The 18,279-nt window shown below is 36.1% G+C and overlaps 1 protein-coding gene across 2 annotated transcripts in view; it reads left to right on the plus strand.

Annotated features, from left to right (window-relative positions):
- Nucleotides 1-18,279, plus strand: part of Khdrbs2 (KH RNA binding domain containing, signal transduction associated 2) — a 439,601-nt gene that overhangs the window by 66,564 nt on the left and 354,758 nt on the right. For both annotated transcript variants that reach the window (XR_005870125.1, XM_040729474.1), the window contains exon 2: nt 9,655-9,782. Coding sequence is in view for 1 of the 2 variants with exons in the window: in XM_040729474.1 (XP_040585408.1) it covers nt 9,655-9,782 (128 nt within the window). In the remaining variant the exon portion in view is untranslated. The remainder of the gene's footprint in view (nt 1-9,654; nt 9,783-18,279) is intronic.

The following is an 18,279-nucleotide window of genomic DNA, read 5'->3' on the forward strand; positions in this document are numbered from 1 at the left end:
AAGTGAATCAAAACCTATTCAAAATGTCCTGTCCTTCACCTGTATCCTGTGGGTTGTTACCTCTGTCTTTTTTCCTAACAACTTCTTAGTTTCACGTTTCACCTTGAGGTCATTGTTCCATCTGGAGTCTAGTTTCACTATTCAACAGAGCAGCATTCAATTTGTCTGGCATAATTTGTTAGTGTTGCTGTCTGAAGAAGGCATGAGATGACAGAACTGTCATGCCCATGAATTGATAAAATTAATATTGTGAAAGTGACCATACTACTAAAAGCAATTTGCAGATTCAGTGTAGTCTAAATGAAAATCACCATGACATTTTTCACAGAGCTAGGAAAAAAATCGAAAATTCATGGTCAAGAACAAATTACCATAATCAATTCAGAGTGAAAAAATGAAAATAAAACAAAACCAGTAAAACAAGGCTGAATGGATTACCATGCCAGATTTCAAACTAAATCACAGAGCTATTGTATTAAAAACTGTGATACCCGCACAGAAATAGACTCAAACACGAGTTTCATAAGAGAAGCTATCTTATATATGACAAAGATATCTAAAACACAATTTAATGAAATTCTTCTCTGTGTGTGTCCCTGTGTATGCACAAATATACCTAGAGGTGTATTACACTTGTGCACATACACACATAAGGTCGAGAGTTTACAGTTGGTATCTTCTTCAATTCCAATCTTATTTCATGAAGTAAGGTGTACCTTTGAAACTATGACAAACTGATTTAATCTTCATGAGGGATATTGGTCTATAGTTCTCTTTCTTAGTTGTGTCTTTGTGTGGCTTGGGTACCAAGGTAATTTTAGCCTCTAAAAAGAGTTTGGCAATGCCTCTTCTGCTTCTATTGTAGAAAAGTTTGAAGAGTACTGATATTAGCTCTTAGAAGTTTTGGTAGAATTCTGTACTGAAGTCATTTGGCCCTGGGTTTTTTATTTGTTGTTGTTGTTGTTGGGAGAATCTGATGACAACTTCTATTTCTTTAGGCATTATAGGTCTATTTAATTGCTTATCTATTCTTGATTTACTTTTTGTAAGTGAGATATATCCAGGAAATTGTCCATTTCAACTAAATTTTCAAATTTTGTGGAATACAGTTTTTCAAAGTATGACCTGATGATTCTCTGAATTTCCTGAGTGTTATGTCCCTCTTTTCCTTCATTTCTGATTTTAGCATGCTCTCTCTCTCTGCCTTTTGGCTAGTTTGGTTAAAGGTTTGTCTATCTTGTTGATTTTCTGGAAGAATCAACTGTTTGTTATATTGATTCTTTGTATTGTTTACTTTGTTTCTACTGTATTGATTTCAGCCCTCAATTTGATTATTTCCTGGTGTCTGCTCCTCTGGGGTGAGTTTTCTTCTTTTTGTTCTAGAGCTTTCCATTGTGCTGTTAATTCTCTAGTGTGACTGTTCTCCAGTTTCTTCATGTGGGGACTTAGTGCTATGAATTTTCCTCTTAGCACTGCTTTCAGAGTGTTGCAGAAGTTTGGGTATGTTGCACCTTCGTTTTCATTGAATTCTAGGAAGTCTTTAATTTCTTTTTTAATTTTTCCCTTGACCCAGGAATGGTGCACTTGCACATTGTTCAATTTCCATGAGTTTGTGGGGGTTTCTCCAATTCGTGTTGTTGTTGAATTCTAACTTTAAACCATGGTGATCCAATTGGATATGAGGATTATTACATTTTTTTGTATCTCTTGAGGCTTACTGTGTTGGTATGTAGTCGATTTTAGAGAAGGTTCTATGTGGTACTGAGAAGAAGGTATATTCTTTTGTGTTTGGATGAAATGTTCTATAGATGCCTGTTAATTCTAATTGGGTCATAACTTCTGTTAGTTCCTTTGTTTCTTTGTTAAGTTTCTGTCTGATGGTCCTGTCTAGTGGTGAGAGTGGAGTATTGAAGTTTCCCACTATAAGTATGTGAGGTTTTATGTGTGATTTGAGATTTAGTAAGGTTTCCTTTACAAATGTGGGTGCTTTTGTATTTGGGGCACAGATGTTCAGAATTGAGACTTCATCTTGATGGACATTTCCTGTGATCAATATGAAATAACCATCTTCATTTCTTTTCATTGATTTTAGTTTAATGTCTAATTTGTTGAATATTAGGATTGCTTTCCCACTTGTTTCTTGGGTCCATTTGATTGGAAATTTTTTCCCAACCTTCAACTCTCAGGTAATATCTGTCTTTGAATGTGAGGTGTGTTTCTTGTATGCAGCAGTAGGAAGGGTTCTGTCTTCGAATCCATTCTGCTAGCCTGTGTCTTTTTATGGGTGAGTTGAGGCCATTAATGTTGAGGGATATTAATGACCATTAATTGCTCATTCTTCTTCAATTTGCAATGGTTGTTGTTGGTGGAATTATGTGTGGAATTTCACAACTTTGTTCTTTTGGCTGTTGGTAGAGAGGGATTCTCTAATGCCTATGTTTTCCTGGTTGTAGTTAACTTCCTTGGGTTGAAGTTTTCCTTCGAAAACTTTCTGTAGGGCTGGGTTAGTGGATACATATTGCTTGAATCAAGTTTTGTCATGGAATATCTTGTTTTCTCCATGTATAGTGATTGAGAGCTTTGCCAGGTATAGTAGTCTGGGCTGGCATCCATGGTCTCTTAGTGTTGGTAGAATATCTATCCAGGACCTTCTGGCTTTCAGAGTTTCCATGGAGAAGTCAGGTGTAATTCTGATACTTCTGCCTTTATATGTTACTTGGCCTTTTTCCTTAGCTGCTCTTAATATTCTTTCTTTATTCTGTATATTTGGGGTCTTGATAATTATGTGGCGAGAGGACTTTTTTGTGGTCCACTCTATTTGGTGTTCTGTAAGCTTCTTGTACCTTCATTGGCATGTCTTTCTTAAGGTTGGGAAAGTTTTCTTCTATGATTTTGTTGAATATGTTTTCTGCCCCTTTGAGGTGGTTTTCTTCCCCTTCGTCTATACCTATTATTCTTCGGTTTGGTCTTTTCATGGTGTCCCATATTTCCTGAATGTTTTGTGTTAAGGATTTGTTGGACTTAAGATTTTCTTTGGTTGATGAATCCATTTCTCCTAGTGTATCTTCAACACTTGAGATTCTCTCTTCCATCTCTTGTATTCTGTTGGTAATGCTTGTATCGGTAGTACCTGACCATTTGCCCAGCTCTTCTGTTTCCTGCCTTTCTTCAGATTGTGTTTTTTTAATTGTCTCTATTTCAGTTTTCAACTCTTGCAGTGTTTGCATTGTTTCTTGCAATTTTCGGTTTATCTTTTCATCCATTTGTTGCCTTTTATGAATTTTTTGGTTTGTTTCTTCTTCCATTTCTTTCTTTTTTTGCTTTGTTTTTTTCTTCCATTTCTTGCATTTTTTGCTTCGTTTCTTATTCCATTTCCTGCCTTTTTTGGTTTGTTTCTTCTTCCATTTCTTGCATTTTTTGCTTTGTTTTTTCTTCCATTACTTGCATTTTTTGCTTTGTTTCTTCTTCCATTTCCTACCTTTTTTGGTATGTTTCTTCTTTCAGTTCTTTCATTTCTTGCTTTGTTTTTTCTTCCATTTCTTGCATTTTTTTTCTTCGTTTCTTCTTCCATTTCCTGCCTTTTTTGGTTTGTTTTTTCTTCCATTTCTTTGAGGGATTTTCCTATATCCTCTTTTCGGGCCTCTATCATTTTCATGAAAGTGGTTTTAAGATCATTCTCTTCTGCTTCATTTGCCATGGAATGTTGGAGTCTTGCTGGAGTGGAGTCTCTAGAATCTGGTGGTGTTATATTTGTTTTTCTGTTGCTGAGTGTGTTTTTGTATTGTCTCTTTCCCATCTCTTCTTCTAGTGGGTGCAGAAAGACCCCCTTACTGGGCTGGTGGTTAGGGGACCAGATTTTCCTTTTGGTGGGTGCTAGCATGTCCAATAATCTGGTAGTTCTTCTATGCTTTGTCCTCGTTCTGGTCCCGTGGTTGGAGAAGAAGACCAGGAATCTGGGGCACTTATCCTCCCACCTGGTCCCCTGGACCCTTTGCTGGATCCACTGGTTTCCTGGTCTCATTGGTGGGAGAGAAGACCTGGACTCTGGGGTGCTTGGCTCCCACCGGGATTGGAAGCTCTGTGCAGTTCCCAGGGGGATCCCCAGGCACTGGAACACACGCCCAGAAGCAGGGCCTGTTGTACCTGACCTTGCCTCTGGAACAGCTGCTCCCCTGGTCTCCCTGGCTCCTCTGGTTTCCTGGTCTCATTGGTGGGAGAGAAGTCCTGGAGTCTGGGGTGCTTGACTGCCACTGGTATTGGAAGCTCTGTGCAGTTCCCAGGCGATCCCCAGGCACTGGAACACAGGCTCAGACGCAGGGCCTGTTGTACCTGATCCTGCCGCCGGAACAGCTTTTTTGTTTGGTTTTTAATATTTACTTTAGCCAGTTTTTCATGTATTGTTAGATGTTAATCCATTGTTAAATATAGAACTAGCAAAGATATTCTCAAATTTTGTAGGTTGCCTATATACTTGTTTGTTTCATTTTCTATGCAGAACCTTTTAAAATATTTATTTATTTATTGTTTGATTTATATGTGGTATTGCCTGACTGTACACATGTGCATGCCTGTTACCAACGTAATTCTAAAGTAGATGTTTGATTCCCTGGAACTGGAAATACAGGTTGTTGTGAGAAATTTGTGGGTGCTGGGAAACAAATCAAGCCCCTTCACACTAAGAATTTTTAGTGTCCATAATAGCAACTGTCAGGCCAAACCCGGAACATTTAATATTCTCTCTCTCCCTCCTTGCCTACTTTCTCTCACTCCCTCCTAGCCTTCTTTATCTTTTCTTTCCCTCCATTCCTCTCTCCTCTCCCTCCCTCTTCCTTCTCTCTCCCCATCTTTGCTCTCTCTGTCTCCCTTCATTCTTCCCTCTACCTCTTCCTTCTCCTCTCACTCTAGCTCCTTTTCCCTCTCTCTGTAGTATGTAACATATGGTATATTATGAATATATGTGGTCGAGCTTGCTCATCCATGTACATGCAAGAATCCAGAGATTGTGGAAATGTCCTCAATTGCTTCTCCAGTATATTTTGAGACAGCATCTTTCACTAAGATTTACTTCACCATTTTGGCTACACAGACTGGCAAGTAAACCTCCACTTCCTGCCTATTTTTTCCTTGCCATCCTCCAATGCTGGACTTACACTTGTATGCCAACTTACCCAGCATTACCATGATGGAGGAAATCCACACTCAGGACCTCATGTTTGTTTAGCAGGTATGTTACTTTCCCAGCACTCTATTCAATTTCATGAAATTTAGCAAATGAATTTTTGATATTATTTTCTGAACTACTAACATCTACTCCTGGACATCTTAGCCTATGATAATAACTTCAAAACAAATGGCATTTATTTTTTTTTAGAATTTTACTCTTGCCTTTTTTTAACTGTAGCAATTTCAGAGTTACACATCTTACATTGAGATATTTGATTCCTTCTAACTTAACTTTTTTTTATAGTGGGGATCATTTTCACTCTTTTGTACGTTGTATCCTGCCATTCCAACATCATTGCTTAGAGTGACTCTTTTTTTTAAGTATGTTTTAGACCTTTGGTAAAAATTAGGGCTGTTTGAGGATTTAGTGGTAATTGAAACATTTATACTTTATTAGAATGGGCCTACTATATTTCCTAGAGTCAAAGAGCAGAGATTAATTTAGTTGTTTTAGCTTTGTATTAAATTTATAACCACAATTCTAATGCTGACTGCATATTTCAAAGAAATATTCACATTTTCTTTTTTCTCAAAGATGTATTCTGTGCATGTGTACCTTTGTGGTGTCTCATGCCTTTACATCCTACTATTGATTCCAACAACAGACAATACATATAATTTTCATAAAACAGTAATTAGTTTTGTAAGCTTTACCTACTAAGAAATCCCTATTTGATTTCTATCATATCAATTAACAGATGAAATACACTTTAAAAGAAAATAATAAGAACAAAAATAGAAAGTATGTCTCTCTCCATTTCTATAGAATGGTGCTGATTAATACTTTAAGAACAAGAAATAAAATTTCAGAAATTCTGAAGATAACTATGCTGCTTATATAGCCTTAGATATTAGCATTTTTCATTAAAATATAAAAAACAGTTTAACACTACTAAAGGTATTAATGAAATAAAATAAAGCTTGGGGAAATCACATTTAAGGAATTTATATGGCTGTAAATAGATGAAATAATACAAGACCAGAATTGAAAATATCCTTTGTATTGCTTCCTTCTGCAGCCTTCTTCTGATGCCAGCCAATCATTAAGTAGATGAAGACATAGTGAAAGAATGTTCCCTTGCTTTTCCACATAACCCAAGCTCTATAGTGTTAACGTGTTAATTTTTGAAGTTCCTTTTTTTTTTTTTTTTTTTTGGTTTTTACGAGACAGGGTTTCTTTGTATTGTTTTGGAGGCTGTCGGTCCAGCCTGGCCTCGAACTTACAGAGATCTGCCTGCCTTTGCCTCCCGAGTGCTGGGATTAAAGGCGTGTGCCACCACCGCCCGGCATCATTTGAAATTCTTAAATGAATATATTCACTAGCAAACCCAAGCAGGAGAGCATAAAATATTAAATATTTGGGACTTTGACATCATTTAAATTCATCCCCTCAAATACATTAATTACCATATCCCATAATGTACTGATCGCAGTTAAATAGATACTACGTGGAAATATGAAGTATTTCGGTTTCTCTGTACAGTACTCTCTCTAATTAGACACTTTTGAAATTTTATGAGTAACTGTATTCTATAAATGTTAGAAAGCATATGTATTAATCATGAAATAAAAGAAAGAATTACTTTAAGCTGGTCCCGGTGATGCAATCCTGTTTACTAAGCTCCATGGGAGGCTAATGCCAGACTACCTTATGTTTAGGACCACTGTAATACAGAGTGAGTTCAGAACATTGTGGAATCATAAAGATCATACGTGAAAGTAAAAATAAATAAACAAAAGTGGGCTGGAGATATACCTTAGTGGTTGAGCATTTGCCTGGTGTGCATGAGGCCGGACTCAATCCATTGTCCATTACTAATTAACTAAAGGGTAAAAATTTGGACAATTATTTTAAATATATGAGAGGAAATAATTGCAAACAAAAATTAAAATAGGAAATTGTGCTGCATAAATTTGAATTCTTTGCTTTTGAAACCAGGCAAGGTTTGGCTGTACCATTTTGGGGCACTGCAATTGGCATGTAATTATTGAGCTATTGCTCACGCAGATAAGTCAGGGAAGAAAAGGTGACTCTGTGAATCTGTCATGAGGCCAAAAGAAAGAGCAAGAGTTTCAAAGGGAACTTGCAGAATTTAACAGAAAGAGCAGTGGAAATTGGATTTCATTTATCTTTGCTTCTTGATAGGAACATTATTAGAATTAACCATAGAATGACAAAATTCTAAGTGCCTAAAAAAGCCTAACTTAAAGTTTCTTGGGGGGAAGCATAGAATGTCAGACAAATTCGCTTTCTTATTGTGACAGAATGACAAAGAAGCTATTCAAGTATCAGATTGGGACCAGCTTGAGCTTCAGTGTGTCTCATGTTACAGTTCCCTCCACAGAAAAGCAAGTAAAGTGCTCAGAAGGTGCAAGGACCGAGGACATTGATCAGGGGTTCATTGTCATCGCAGAGTAGGTAATGGAGAGCATTTACTTGTCCTTGCCAGAGTTCTGGTTGTAAAAGGATATAAGGTAGGGAAAGATCTGAAGAAAGAGCTTCTTGGGCATCATATAGCAGTCAATTTGAAGTTAGCTCTTTAATATACTGATGACACTTAATACTGAAGTAGGACAATAGAAACCCAGTACCAACATGCTAAGTAGTAACCAGTACATATTTAACTTATTTTTAAATAGTTTTGTTCAGTAAGCCACTTGGCTTGAGTGAAATTTTAGTGTGTAATTGCTGAAGTCAATACACATATTCAAACTCTTCCAGATAACTTTGATCCAGGCAGTATCTACATAAGCAATGTAAAAGGTTGCAGAAGTTTACACTAGACAAGATGGAAGTCAACAGACCTACGATGGGAATGCTAAGTAGTTTTTCTGTAAGCTTTTGGAGACCATTTTTGTAAATATGTAAGTTTGAAAAGATTAATAATCAGTATAGTATTCATTAGAGACTTTTGAATGATGAATACAGTATTTATTTTATAGGTTTGCAAATAGCCAGATATTAAAAGTCATTGAATTAACATATATATCAGCGCCCATCTTAATGCCCATTTTCCCTTTTTCACTCCACACAACACTATGTACAGAAGGTTTTGATGCACCTCTAACAAAAAGTAAGAAACATTCCCCTTTATAATTGCACTAGTTGGTGTTTGGGGACAATAAAGTTAGCAGAAAAACAAGAGAATTATTATTTACAGGTGATATTGTGATAATAACTTATAAAAAATAATGAGAACAGTTTTTCTATATCCCAAATACATCTCTTTCCCATGATCACTTGTAGGGAATGACTCCAGCTTCAATTAGGCCTTTACTTTACCATCTATTTCCTGCCCTGTTAATCTGCCTCAGCATCACTTCCCAGGTAAATTAATCTAAATCACTGAGTCTGGTAAGCCCAGCACTGGTGAGGCTGGCTTCTGCTTATATTCACGCACGCACGCACACATGCACGCACACATGCACGCACATGCGTGCACATACACACACACACACACACACACACACACACACACAAATTCAGAAATCATCTCCTGTCCTGCAGAACCTTAAATTCTGCTCTATATCTTCCCACCAAACACCTTGCTCTTTGCTCACCTGCCAGCATTTCTTTTCTCCTCATGTCTTACTCTTCTTTAATATACAGGACCTGGACTGACTCACTCTAACAAGCCTTAAGCTCAGACTGAGTCTCTTGACTCTACTCTCATCAATACCTTTTGTTGTTTTGTGGTGTGTATTTTCTCTTCCCACTCATTTACTCATTTGTTTGTTTTACTCATTAGGATACACATGCTATGAAACCAAGGCCTTTTTGTTTTCTATTCTGTCTCTGGGAAGCATAGTAGAGATCCACATTTTTAATGAAAATATTAAAATGAAAGAATGAATAAATTATAAAATTATACTTATAATAACTTCTTTGCAACATTCTTAAGTATGAAAACGTCGTTTTCCTTAACATTTACTAATTGCCATCTTTATACTTTGTATGACACTTTTAAGATTGTTTATAATGTAAAAACATATAATTTTTGCTGTATTTTAGGGAACTGGTATGGTTACTACTTTAAATATTTTATTTTCTTAGGAATAACTTTAGGAAAAATCAAAATAATCTAAAGTCAAGATATGCTTTGCATTAGTTCCTGTTGCCAAGGTGACTGTTTGTGTAGATGTTTTTGTTAGTCTAAGGACATATTTTTCTTGTTATTTAGTAGATGCTATATACAACAGCTAAGTGCATCATTTTGTTCACAGCAGCTGAAGTCACATTGCATTATCACCTTTTAGTTACTGTTGGCAGAGGTCGCCTTGGAGTAGTACCCATATAGCTGTTTGCATGTTGCAGTTTCAGCCTTTATCAAAACTATCCAAACATTATGTGGAATAGTAGGAACAGTCATCATACTATGGTGACCTATTTTTCATTTCACTTATTTTGGTATTTGGTTTTGTATTTTCTAGAAATTGAGAAATTTCAAGGTTCAGATGGAAAAAAGGAAGACGAAGAAAAGAAGTATCTTGATGTCATCAGCAACAAAAACATAAAGCTTTCTGAAAGAGTATTGATTCCTGTTAAACAATACCCAAAGGTACTGCATGAAGCCTTTCCTTTGTTCTCAGTGTGTCTGCACAAAAAATGATAACCATCTTGGTCTTCACGGCCTCTTTTGAGATGAACATATAATGGCTTGCTATATAAATATATGCAAACACATGGTGCCAGTGCATTTCTATTTCAATATGAAACGCATAATAATATGTTTTAATCGTTTATTCATCATGGAAGTGACTTAGCAATTTGTACAGTTATGCACACCACATTATGAAGTTTTCTTTGGAGTATACATATATTCTTACTTTAAAAGAGGATAGAAAATGCACAGGATTAGCTAATCTCCAGAGAATTGTTATAACCAGATATCCAGGAAACAGTGTAACTAGTCTCTTGATTTTACATTCTTGTCTTTTATAATCAATTTAAAAAGTAATTATGATAGTTTCAAGTGTAATACAACTTTCATTTGTAGTCATAAATTATTGGTTATAATATAATGAAGCATTCATTAACAGGGTTTCATGGATAATATTAATTAATTTAAGTGGATGAAACAGCAAAAATCTAAAAATAGTTCAAATAAATCAAGCAAATGATATACTTTCTAATGAGTGAATCTGAAGCCAAGATCATGTAATTATCTTAATAAATAAAGAAAACAAAAATGAATGCTATGGTTTACCAACTACAATAAATAATATGATAAACTATAATAAATATAATTAAGTTAAATACTTTGTTTATAATCACCTAAAATATTGAAAAAGCTATTATATCAACAAACCAAAAATTTGGCTTTCAGATGATATTTTAAGGAGGAAATAAGTTTTGGTTTTATTTTATTAAACCAGACCGTCTGTTGGAAGAAATGCATGATCAGTTGGAATATGTTTTTTCATAAATGTTATTCAATTTTTGTGAATGTGAATATCAAGTTGGACCATCATATGAGAGTGCATGAAGGGTTTTGTTGCATAGCAATGTAGACTATGAAGGAAGTATTCGTAGTTTTTATTAACTGCTTATAATTTCAAAAAGAGGATTCTTTTCTTAATCTTCAAATAAATATGGCATGACTTCAAACTGTCTCTTGGAATAACACTTGTCATTCAGGATTTGTGAAAGCATGACAATGAAAATTTTCTCTTTCACCTCTGGCCCAAGGTCAGTGACAACATAAAAGGCATTCAGAGACATGAATGTGTGCATTGTTAATTTTAATTGTGTGTATTGTTAGTGCTGAATATGTGTCCATAATTGATTCAAAATATCAACTATTAAAACAAGGATAATATGTAGCATCACATTTTTTCCACATAATAATTTTAACATGTATTTATTTAAATTAAAATCAAGCTTGTTCACATGCCAATCCCAGCCCCCTCTCCCTCCCCTCTTCCCCTGCTCCCATTCAAACCTTCCCCAAGACCCCACCCAATGCCCACTCCACTCTCCAAGGAGGGTGAGGCTCTTCATGGGGGATCTTCAAAGTCTGTCATATCATCTGTGGCAGGGCCTAGTCCCTTCCCCAGGTGTCCAGGCTGAGATAGCATCCCTCCACGTGGAATGGGATTCCAAAGTCTATCTGGATGCCAGGGATAAATACTGATCTATTGCCCAAGGCCCCAAAGAATGCTGAGGCCTCCTCATGACATCCACGTTCACATTTTATGTGCTGTATAATTTCCTAATTAATGTGAAGATTTCCAAACCACTGGAAATTTTTTACTTAGGTGTTTCGGAATCAGAATGTTTAAGCTAAGACTAGTGTTGGAATGCCACAAAATATGTGATATTTATGCTGCAGATCAGAAACCTGGAAGATTGTTGATTTTTTAAAACAATATTTTTGCTACTGATGGAGATTTTTAGTACATATTTTGTTTCATTTTTGGAATCATTATATTTTTATTTGAGTGATTATGCTTATGCGTTTGTGTTACTTTTCACATACAATGTGGAAGAATTCGATAGGTGATATCACTAATGATTATACTGTATAAAGTAGTCTCATGACAACTCATACTTCAGAAAACCCCCAGTCTTTTAAATTGCTGAATAGGCTGCAGGCACTTTTAATATTTTCTGTCAATATCTATTCCATTTATTGACCACATAGATGAGAACGCTAGATACCTTTATCAAAAGAGAATACCATGAAAGGGGTTATCTAACTAATCCTATTCTGTTAAGTCACTTATCAATGTTAGCCTATTTGGATTTTATAATTCAATAATAAAATCATATTTCCAAAACACACCCCATCTTATTATTCTCTATAATCCTTTCAAAGTTCTCTATATTTATTACAATATATTGATTTCCTCTGAGAACTTACTGAAACGTCTCACAGAATATTAGAAAAATTGCATTTTAGCCATTGAAATTTCACTGATGTACATTCACTGAGCTTAGTTATCATGATATGTTGGGATACTGTGAAACACTAAGCAGTGACATGGCTATAACATTTAATCTTAGATATTAAAATGTGACTAATCCTTTGTGAATGGGCTCTCCATAATGACCTGCTTTATGCAAGGTTCTCTGAGACTCTCGTAGATCAGAGAGTCTCCCTTGATGCCTGCTGTCTGTTTGCACCAGTAATTAAGGTGTGGATGACACAGTCCTTTCAAACAAAGGGCAATAAAGAACTATGGGAAATCTTAGGGGAAATGACCTTATCATGACTTTACTAGATGACCTTTCTCAGATAGATTTTGTTTCAATTAGTCTCCAACTTCAAGCTGATTTGCTGACTTAGTTGAACACTACAAGGAATTGAAAGAAGTTTAATATCTTAAATTATAAGAAGTATAAGAATGCTGTTGAAGCATTTTAATAATGACTTATCTAGCTCTATCATTTTTTATTGATTTAATTTAGGGAAAATAGGCCATGTTATCAGATAATTTTAATAGACAGTTTTTAATATTTTGGCGACAAGATTTATGTAAGTGTATTTAGGAATCTTGCAAAAAGAAATGAGATTGCATTTTCACTGCCTTCTCTACAAGGAAGGTTCCCTGTAATACCTTCTTTTTAAATAATTTATTTAACCTTATTTTATGTGCATTTTTGTGAAGGTGTCAGATCCCCTGAACTGGAATTACAGACAGTTGTGAACAGCCATGTGTGTACTGGGAATTGAACATGGGTCCTCTCGAAGAACAACCAGAGCTCTTTAACTCTGATCCATCTCTCTAGTCCATATTGTAATAAATTCTTACTTTCTATATGTTCTCAGTAACATCAGAGAACTTATTTAAAATATAGACAAGTTTTACTATCTCTCTCTCTCTCTCTCTCTGTGTGTGTGTGTGTGTGTGTCTGTGTGTGTTTTGGAGGAGGCTCATGTGTACATGTCTGTGGACATCAGGAAAAACCAGGATGTCATTCTGTTGCTGTGATAAAACACCATGACCAAGGCATATTATAAAAGAAAGATTTTGGGGGGGTTAGGGTTTCAAAGGGTTAGAATCCTTGGCCATCATAGCAGGGAGAAATGACGGCAGACAGGCAGGCAGGCAGGCACAGTTCTGGAGCAGAGCCTGAGATCTAGCATTTAGACACAACCATGAAGCAGAGAAGAGCGGGTTGGGCTAGAAATTTTGTGGGTTTTTGAAACCTCAAAGCTTGCCCCAATTGACACATCTCTTTTGACAAGGTGCACATCTTAATCTTTCCCAACCATTTTCAACAACCTGAAACTGACCAAACATTCAAACACATGAGCCTTTGGTGATATTTTCTTTCAAACTATAATAATACTTGAATGAACATTTTTTTCTGTACCTATTGTGGGTAACTGCTTAGACCTAGGAGGTTCTTTCACTATAAATTTAGCACATACTGTCATAGAATACCCAGAAATTTGACCTCAAACATGAATTAAAAACTCATGAAATCAAATAAAAATTGGGGAAAAATGATGACTTTTCTCAAATGGAAAACTACAGCATTTTTCTGTTTTTTTAAATATATGTAGATATAATGTTTAAATAAAGAGCTTATCAGTTTAGGGAACAGCAAACATGAAAAATCAACTTTATGGACAATGAAAATGAGTGCCAAACAAGAATCCTAAGAATGTTATAGATGTTATAGTAAGTGAACTCCTACCCCCAAAATGGTGGCAAAAATGAAGGTAGTCTCTGATAAACAAATACAGATGGAGTTTTTTTTTCTATTTTACCATTCTGTAAGAATAATTGAGGAAAGCTTGCATGTTGAGGCTGATAGTTAATAACTTTTAGATCTATGAAGAATTGAATAACACTTCAATAATGATAAATAAGCAGGTGTGAGACAAGCATAATTGTAAGAGTTGTTACTCTCTTTTGTACTTAATTTAATCCCACATACTTGAGGGGTATGGAAGAACTGTTGTTTAATGGATAAAATTTCATCTGTATAGGAAAACAGCATCATAGAACCCAATCACCAACAATGCCACACCCTTATAAGTGATCCTATGGATTATACACAGGAATAAATGTAATTTTCATGTGCACTTTGTAAATTTCAATGAGTTGGACAAGCAGAGCCTGCTGGTTCCATTGGTCCTCTATCATTAATTTCTCTCAAGTGTCTAATGGCAGCAGCCTCTTGTGTATTCTTGTTTCTACTGTAGCCTTTACACTCTCTTCATAGCAGATATGGGACAGATTGTACCTTTCCTTTCCATATTAAGTACATGTAGACCAGTTCCAGTGCTTCTCCATTTTGCTCAGAAAAAGGGACTTTCTGTGATACAGAAGCCTCAGTGTGTCCATGTCTTGACAATCACAGTAACCTTCACTTTCTCTACCTTTTCTTCTTCCACAGTGTGCATCACCTTTCAACGCATTTTGTACTTTTCTTATTTACTGTATAAAAGTCCCCTGCCTTTTATATATGGAGCAAGATGGCATGCTGCTGTCTTGCTCAGTCTTTTATTTTAATTATGTAGAAGTGCCTAAGTACTAAACATTTGCTGACTACACACAGGTAAATCTATCTTGTGGTAGTCTTGCTTTTGTAAATACAGTTTCTATAAAACAAGGATAGATATAGACCCCCAGATCATCCCTCATCTTACAGAATTTCTTCAAATTCTGTCCAGGTATCAGTCACCACACTCAGAAAAAAATCCATTCTGGTGATGCCATTGTAACTTCACAACTGCTCTAATCTTGCCATACAGTCCACCCAGAAGAGTAAAATAATTCTAGTGGAAAATTTACTTGACTCTCATCCCTACCTAATCAATTATGTTACCTAATCTAATTTCCTATTTAATATTAAGTTAAAAGGTTAACTCAGGAATCGCTTTCAACTCATTATTGAATATTGTATTATGCTTTTATTACCTAATCACCCATTTTTACTAAGTACTGTATATTGAACATTATTTGACCTTTTACAGAAGAGCTTTCATAGCCTGTACATCATCCTTGAGAATATTAATTTCAATTAGTTCATTCAGTCATTCGAGCGATATTTGTTAGAGCTATATTAGACATTTGGCACTTATCTCATAACTCTGAATGAAAAAGATGGATTTCTGCAGAATATTAAACAATCTTCCTAATATATCCTATGTTATGATGGAGACATAAAAGCTGGGGACTGTGTTAATGTGTACACAAAACTTAAGCCAATTTTTGAAACAATTTCCCTTAAAATATAGAGCTAAGTTATGAAAAAGAAATAAGAACATAAAATCAGGTCATTATTGGACAGTCCATGAGAAAAAGAAATGGAGAGAGGGAGATAGAGAGAGAGAGACAGAGAGAAGGAGAGAGAGACAGAGAGGGAGAGAGACAGAGAGACAGAGACAGAGAGAGACAGAGAGAGAGTGAATGGGGAGAGGGGAAACCAGGAAACTGAGACTGAACATGCTTGGCAAGCATGGTAGGTAGAAAGAGTGAGGTAAGTTAGGATGATGTAGTTCTTACTGGCAAATTTTCTCAGTAGAGAAACATTTACTGCTACATGTGTAACTTGATAAAGTTTTAGCTGTGGTGTGTTTCATGTGGATTATTTCTGTTTAGAATACATATTCAAGTCATAATTGAGAAAGTAAAGAGGGGTTAGGAAGACACAGTATAAGGGGACAGCAATAAAGCTCTGAATTGTAGACACCTGTGCCAATTTTGGCTGCACTATCAATAAAAGGGACCAGTGATGGGTTTCATGAAACTCTACATCTCAGTTCTGTTGAAGTTGAGACTGGGAGCTTTGAAAATGCAAACTAGATAGGTGTTGGATAATCATCATATATTGAAACTGACAGAAGTTGCTATAAACCTTATTGTGCTTTAGGTGTAGACTTCTGATATGTCAGTTATATTTTATCTTAAAACACATGAATACATAGTCCTGATGGATATATTGCTCACTTCTTACATTCCAGTCTGACAACTGTGTGTGAGATGCTCTTGTGGCTAGTGCCTAATATTCCAGAAAATAGATTCTTTGAATTATTAGTACTATGTAGACAACAATGAAGTCTCCACACTGTATGGTCATCTGGATATTAATTAAATTAGTACAGAATTATCTAACAAATATTGAAGCTTTGCATAGTTTTTGTCATTGGATTATGAAAACACACATTCTTATGAGTGACTCAGTGGTGATAGATTGGTTAGATTAGATTAGATTGATAGATAAATAGATAGATTATAGATATTTTATGACTTTATCAATGTGAAGAGAGATGAAAATAGAAGGGATAATATATATGAGGGGAAGAGAGAGGCCTTAAGGAAGGTGAGAGAGGCAGGAGGAACAAGAGAGAAAGTAGGTAGGAAATATAACAAATATCTCTCAAGTGCAGAACTTACCTACCTATCCATGTGTCCACATACATGTATATAACCTTTGTGTCATGATGATACAAATTTGTGCACACACTTATTCTGCACTGAGCATCACTTGTGGTTAGCTCCCTTTTATTTTTATTTTTTAGAATATAGCATTGTTTTTACTGTTCTTTGGAAATTGTATGAGAAATGCATTAGATTAACATTCAGAATTCTGCTGTGAAACAGTATTTTCTAACTAGACAGGAACCTGCTGTGATCGTGTTTCACAACTGTGGGGAAGAATGAGCCCATTAGGTTCTTTGAAATTCTGAAGGGATTTGTTTCCTTGCAGTCCTATAGGATAGAATACTTCAATGTTCTGTTTAGGAAAATGGAAAGATTATGGAGTCCTACTTCCTTTATTCTTATCCCATTTTCATCTGTGCTAATGACATATTTGAACATCTGAATTTCTGTAATTAGTGAAAGATATATGTGGGAATAAAGGTACTATGCATTTTTAAAGAAGTAAGTGAGGAAGTTCATTTTTGATTATCTAAATTGTGTTGAATTAAAGAAAAGTGGTAATTTCTGTGTAGGATGGAATCAAATGACCCATACTTTGCTGTGTCCAGGCAGTGTCACACAGAGCCAAATTAGTTGTCTTATACTGAAAAGGGGGGGAGGCCTTGTGACCTTGGCCTGGGTCCTACTCATTGTACCGATTCCTGACAATGACAGTATCACTTCCTGTTGTAATTTTCAGTGTGAAAATTTGCTAATTGTTTCCTAATTCATATTTTCAGTGAGTAATCTCTCTTAGCTGTATATTTGTGAGTGACTAACTTAGCTTGGTTGATATCCTCATTTGAATATGCTTACTGCAACTGGAGTCATGGAGATTAAACCCCCTTGCTAGCTCTTCCTGAGACAGCACCTGGAGAGAAAGAAGAGGGATCATATGCACAAAGGAGGTCAAGACCACCATGGGGAAAATCACAGAGACAGCTGACCTGAGCTAGAGGGAACTCACTGACTATGGAACCTTCTGGGTAACCTTCTTGGGGACATGCCTGGGTCTGAACTAGATCCTCTGAATGTGGGTAACAATTCTGTGACTTGATTTGTTGTGGGAGTGCCTGGGAGTGGCAGTAGGGCCTATCTTAAGGGCATGAACTGGCTTTTTGGTTGCCCACTCCCTTTGATGGGATACCTTTCTCAGCCCTGATACAAGGGGAGGGGCTCAACTTGGAATGCCAGACTTTGTTGACTTCCCAAGAAAGGCCTATCTCCTCTGAGGAGAAGATGGGAAGTGGGAAGGGGAAGATGGGGGTGGGGAGAGAAGTGGGGAGAGAGGAGGACCTGGGGTTGGTATGTAAAATGAAAAATAATTTTTAAATAAAAAAGAATATGCAAAGGACTCAAAACACAATAAATAAAGACTTCTCTGATAGCTTCAGACACAGCTTCACAGCCTCTCACTGGGATCCTTCAGGGTCCTGCTTCTTCACTTTGTTGTCTCTTGGAGGTACCATTTCATAAAAGAGGATGAACCTAGAGATGTTTTAAAGCTACTGTCAGTGAAATAGTAAACAAATTACCAGGAATTCTTGTAGCCAAATACTGCAGGATTTCCAGGAACCAAATAGGGTTGTCGTAGCATGAAGTCAATAGGAGTAGCTGGGTGATGCCTTCAAAATCAAACCATGGGACTTCAAGTAACATCTGGAGTGAGGGCTG

This window comes from Mesocricetus auratus, unplaced genomic scaffold, assembly GCF_017639785.1.
Source record: "Mesocricetus auratus isolate SY011 unplaced genomic scaffold, BCM_Maur_2.0 Super-Scaffold_100021, whole genome shotgun sequence".
NCBI classification, from domain to species: Eukaryota; Metazoa; Chordata; class Mammalia; order Rodentia; family Cricetidae; genus Mesocricetus; species Mesocricetus auratus.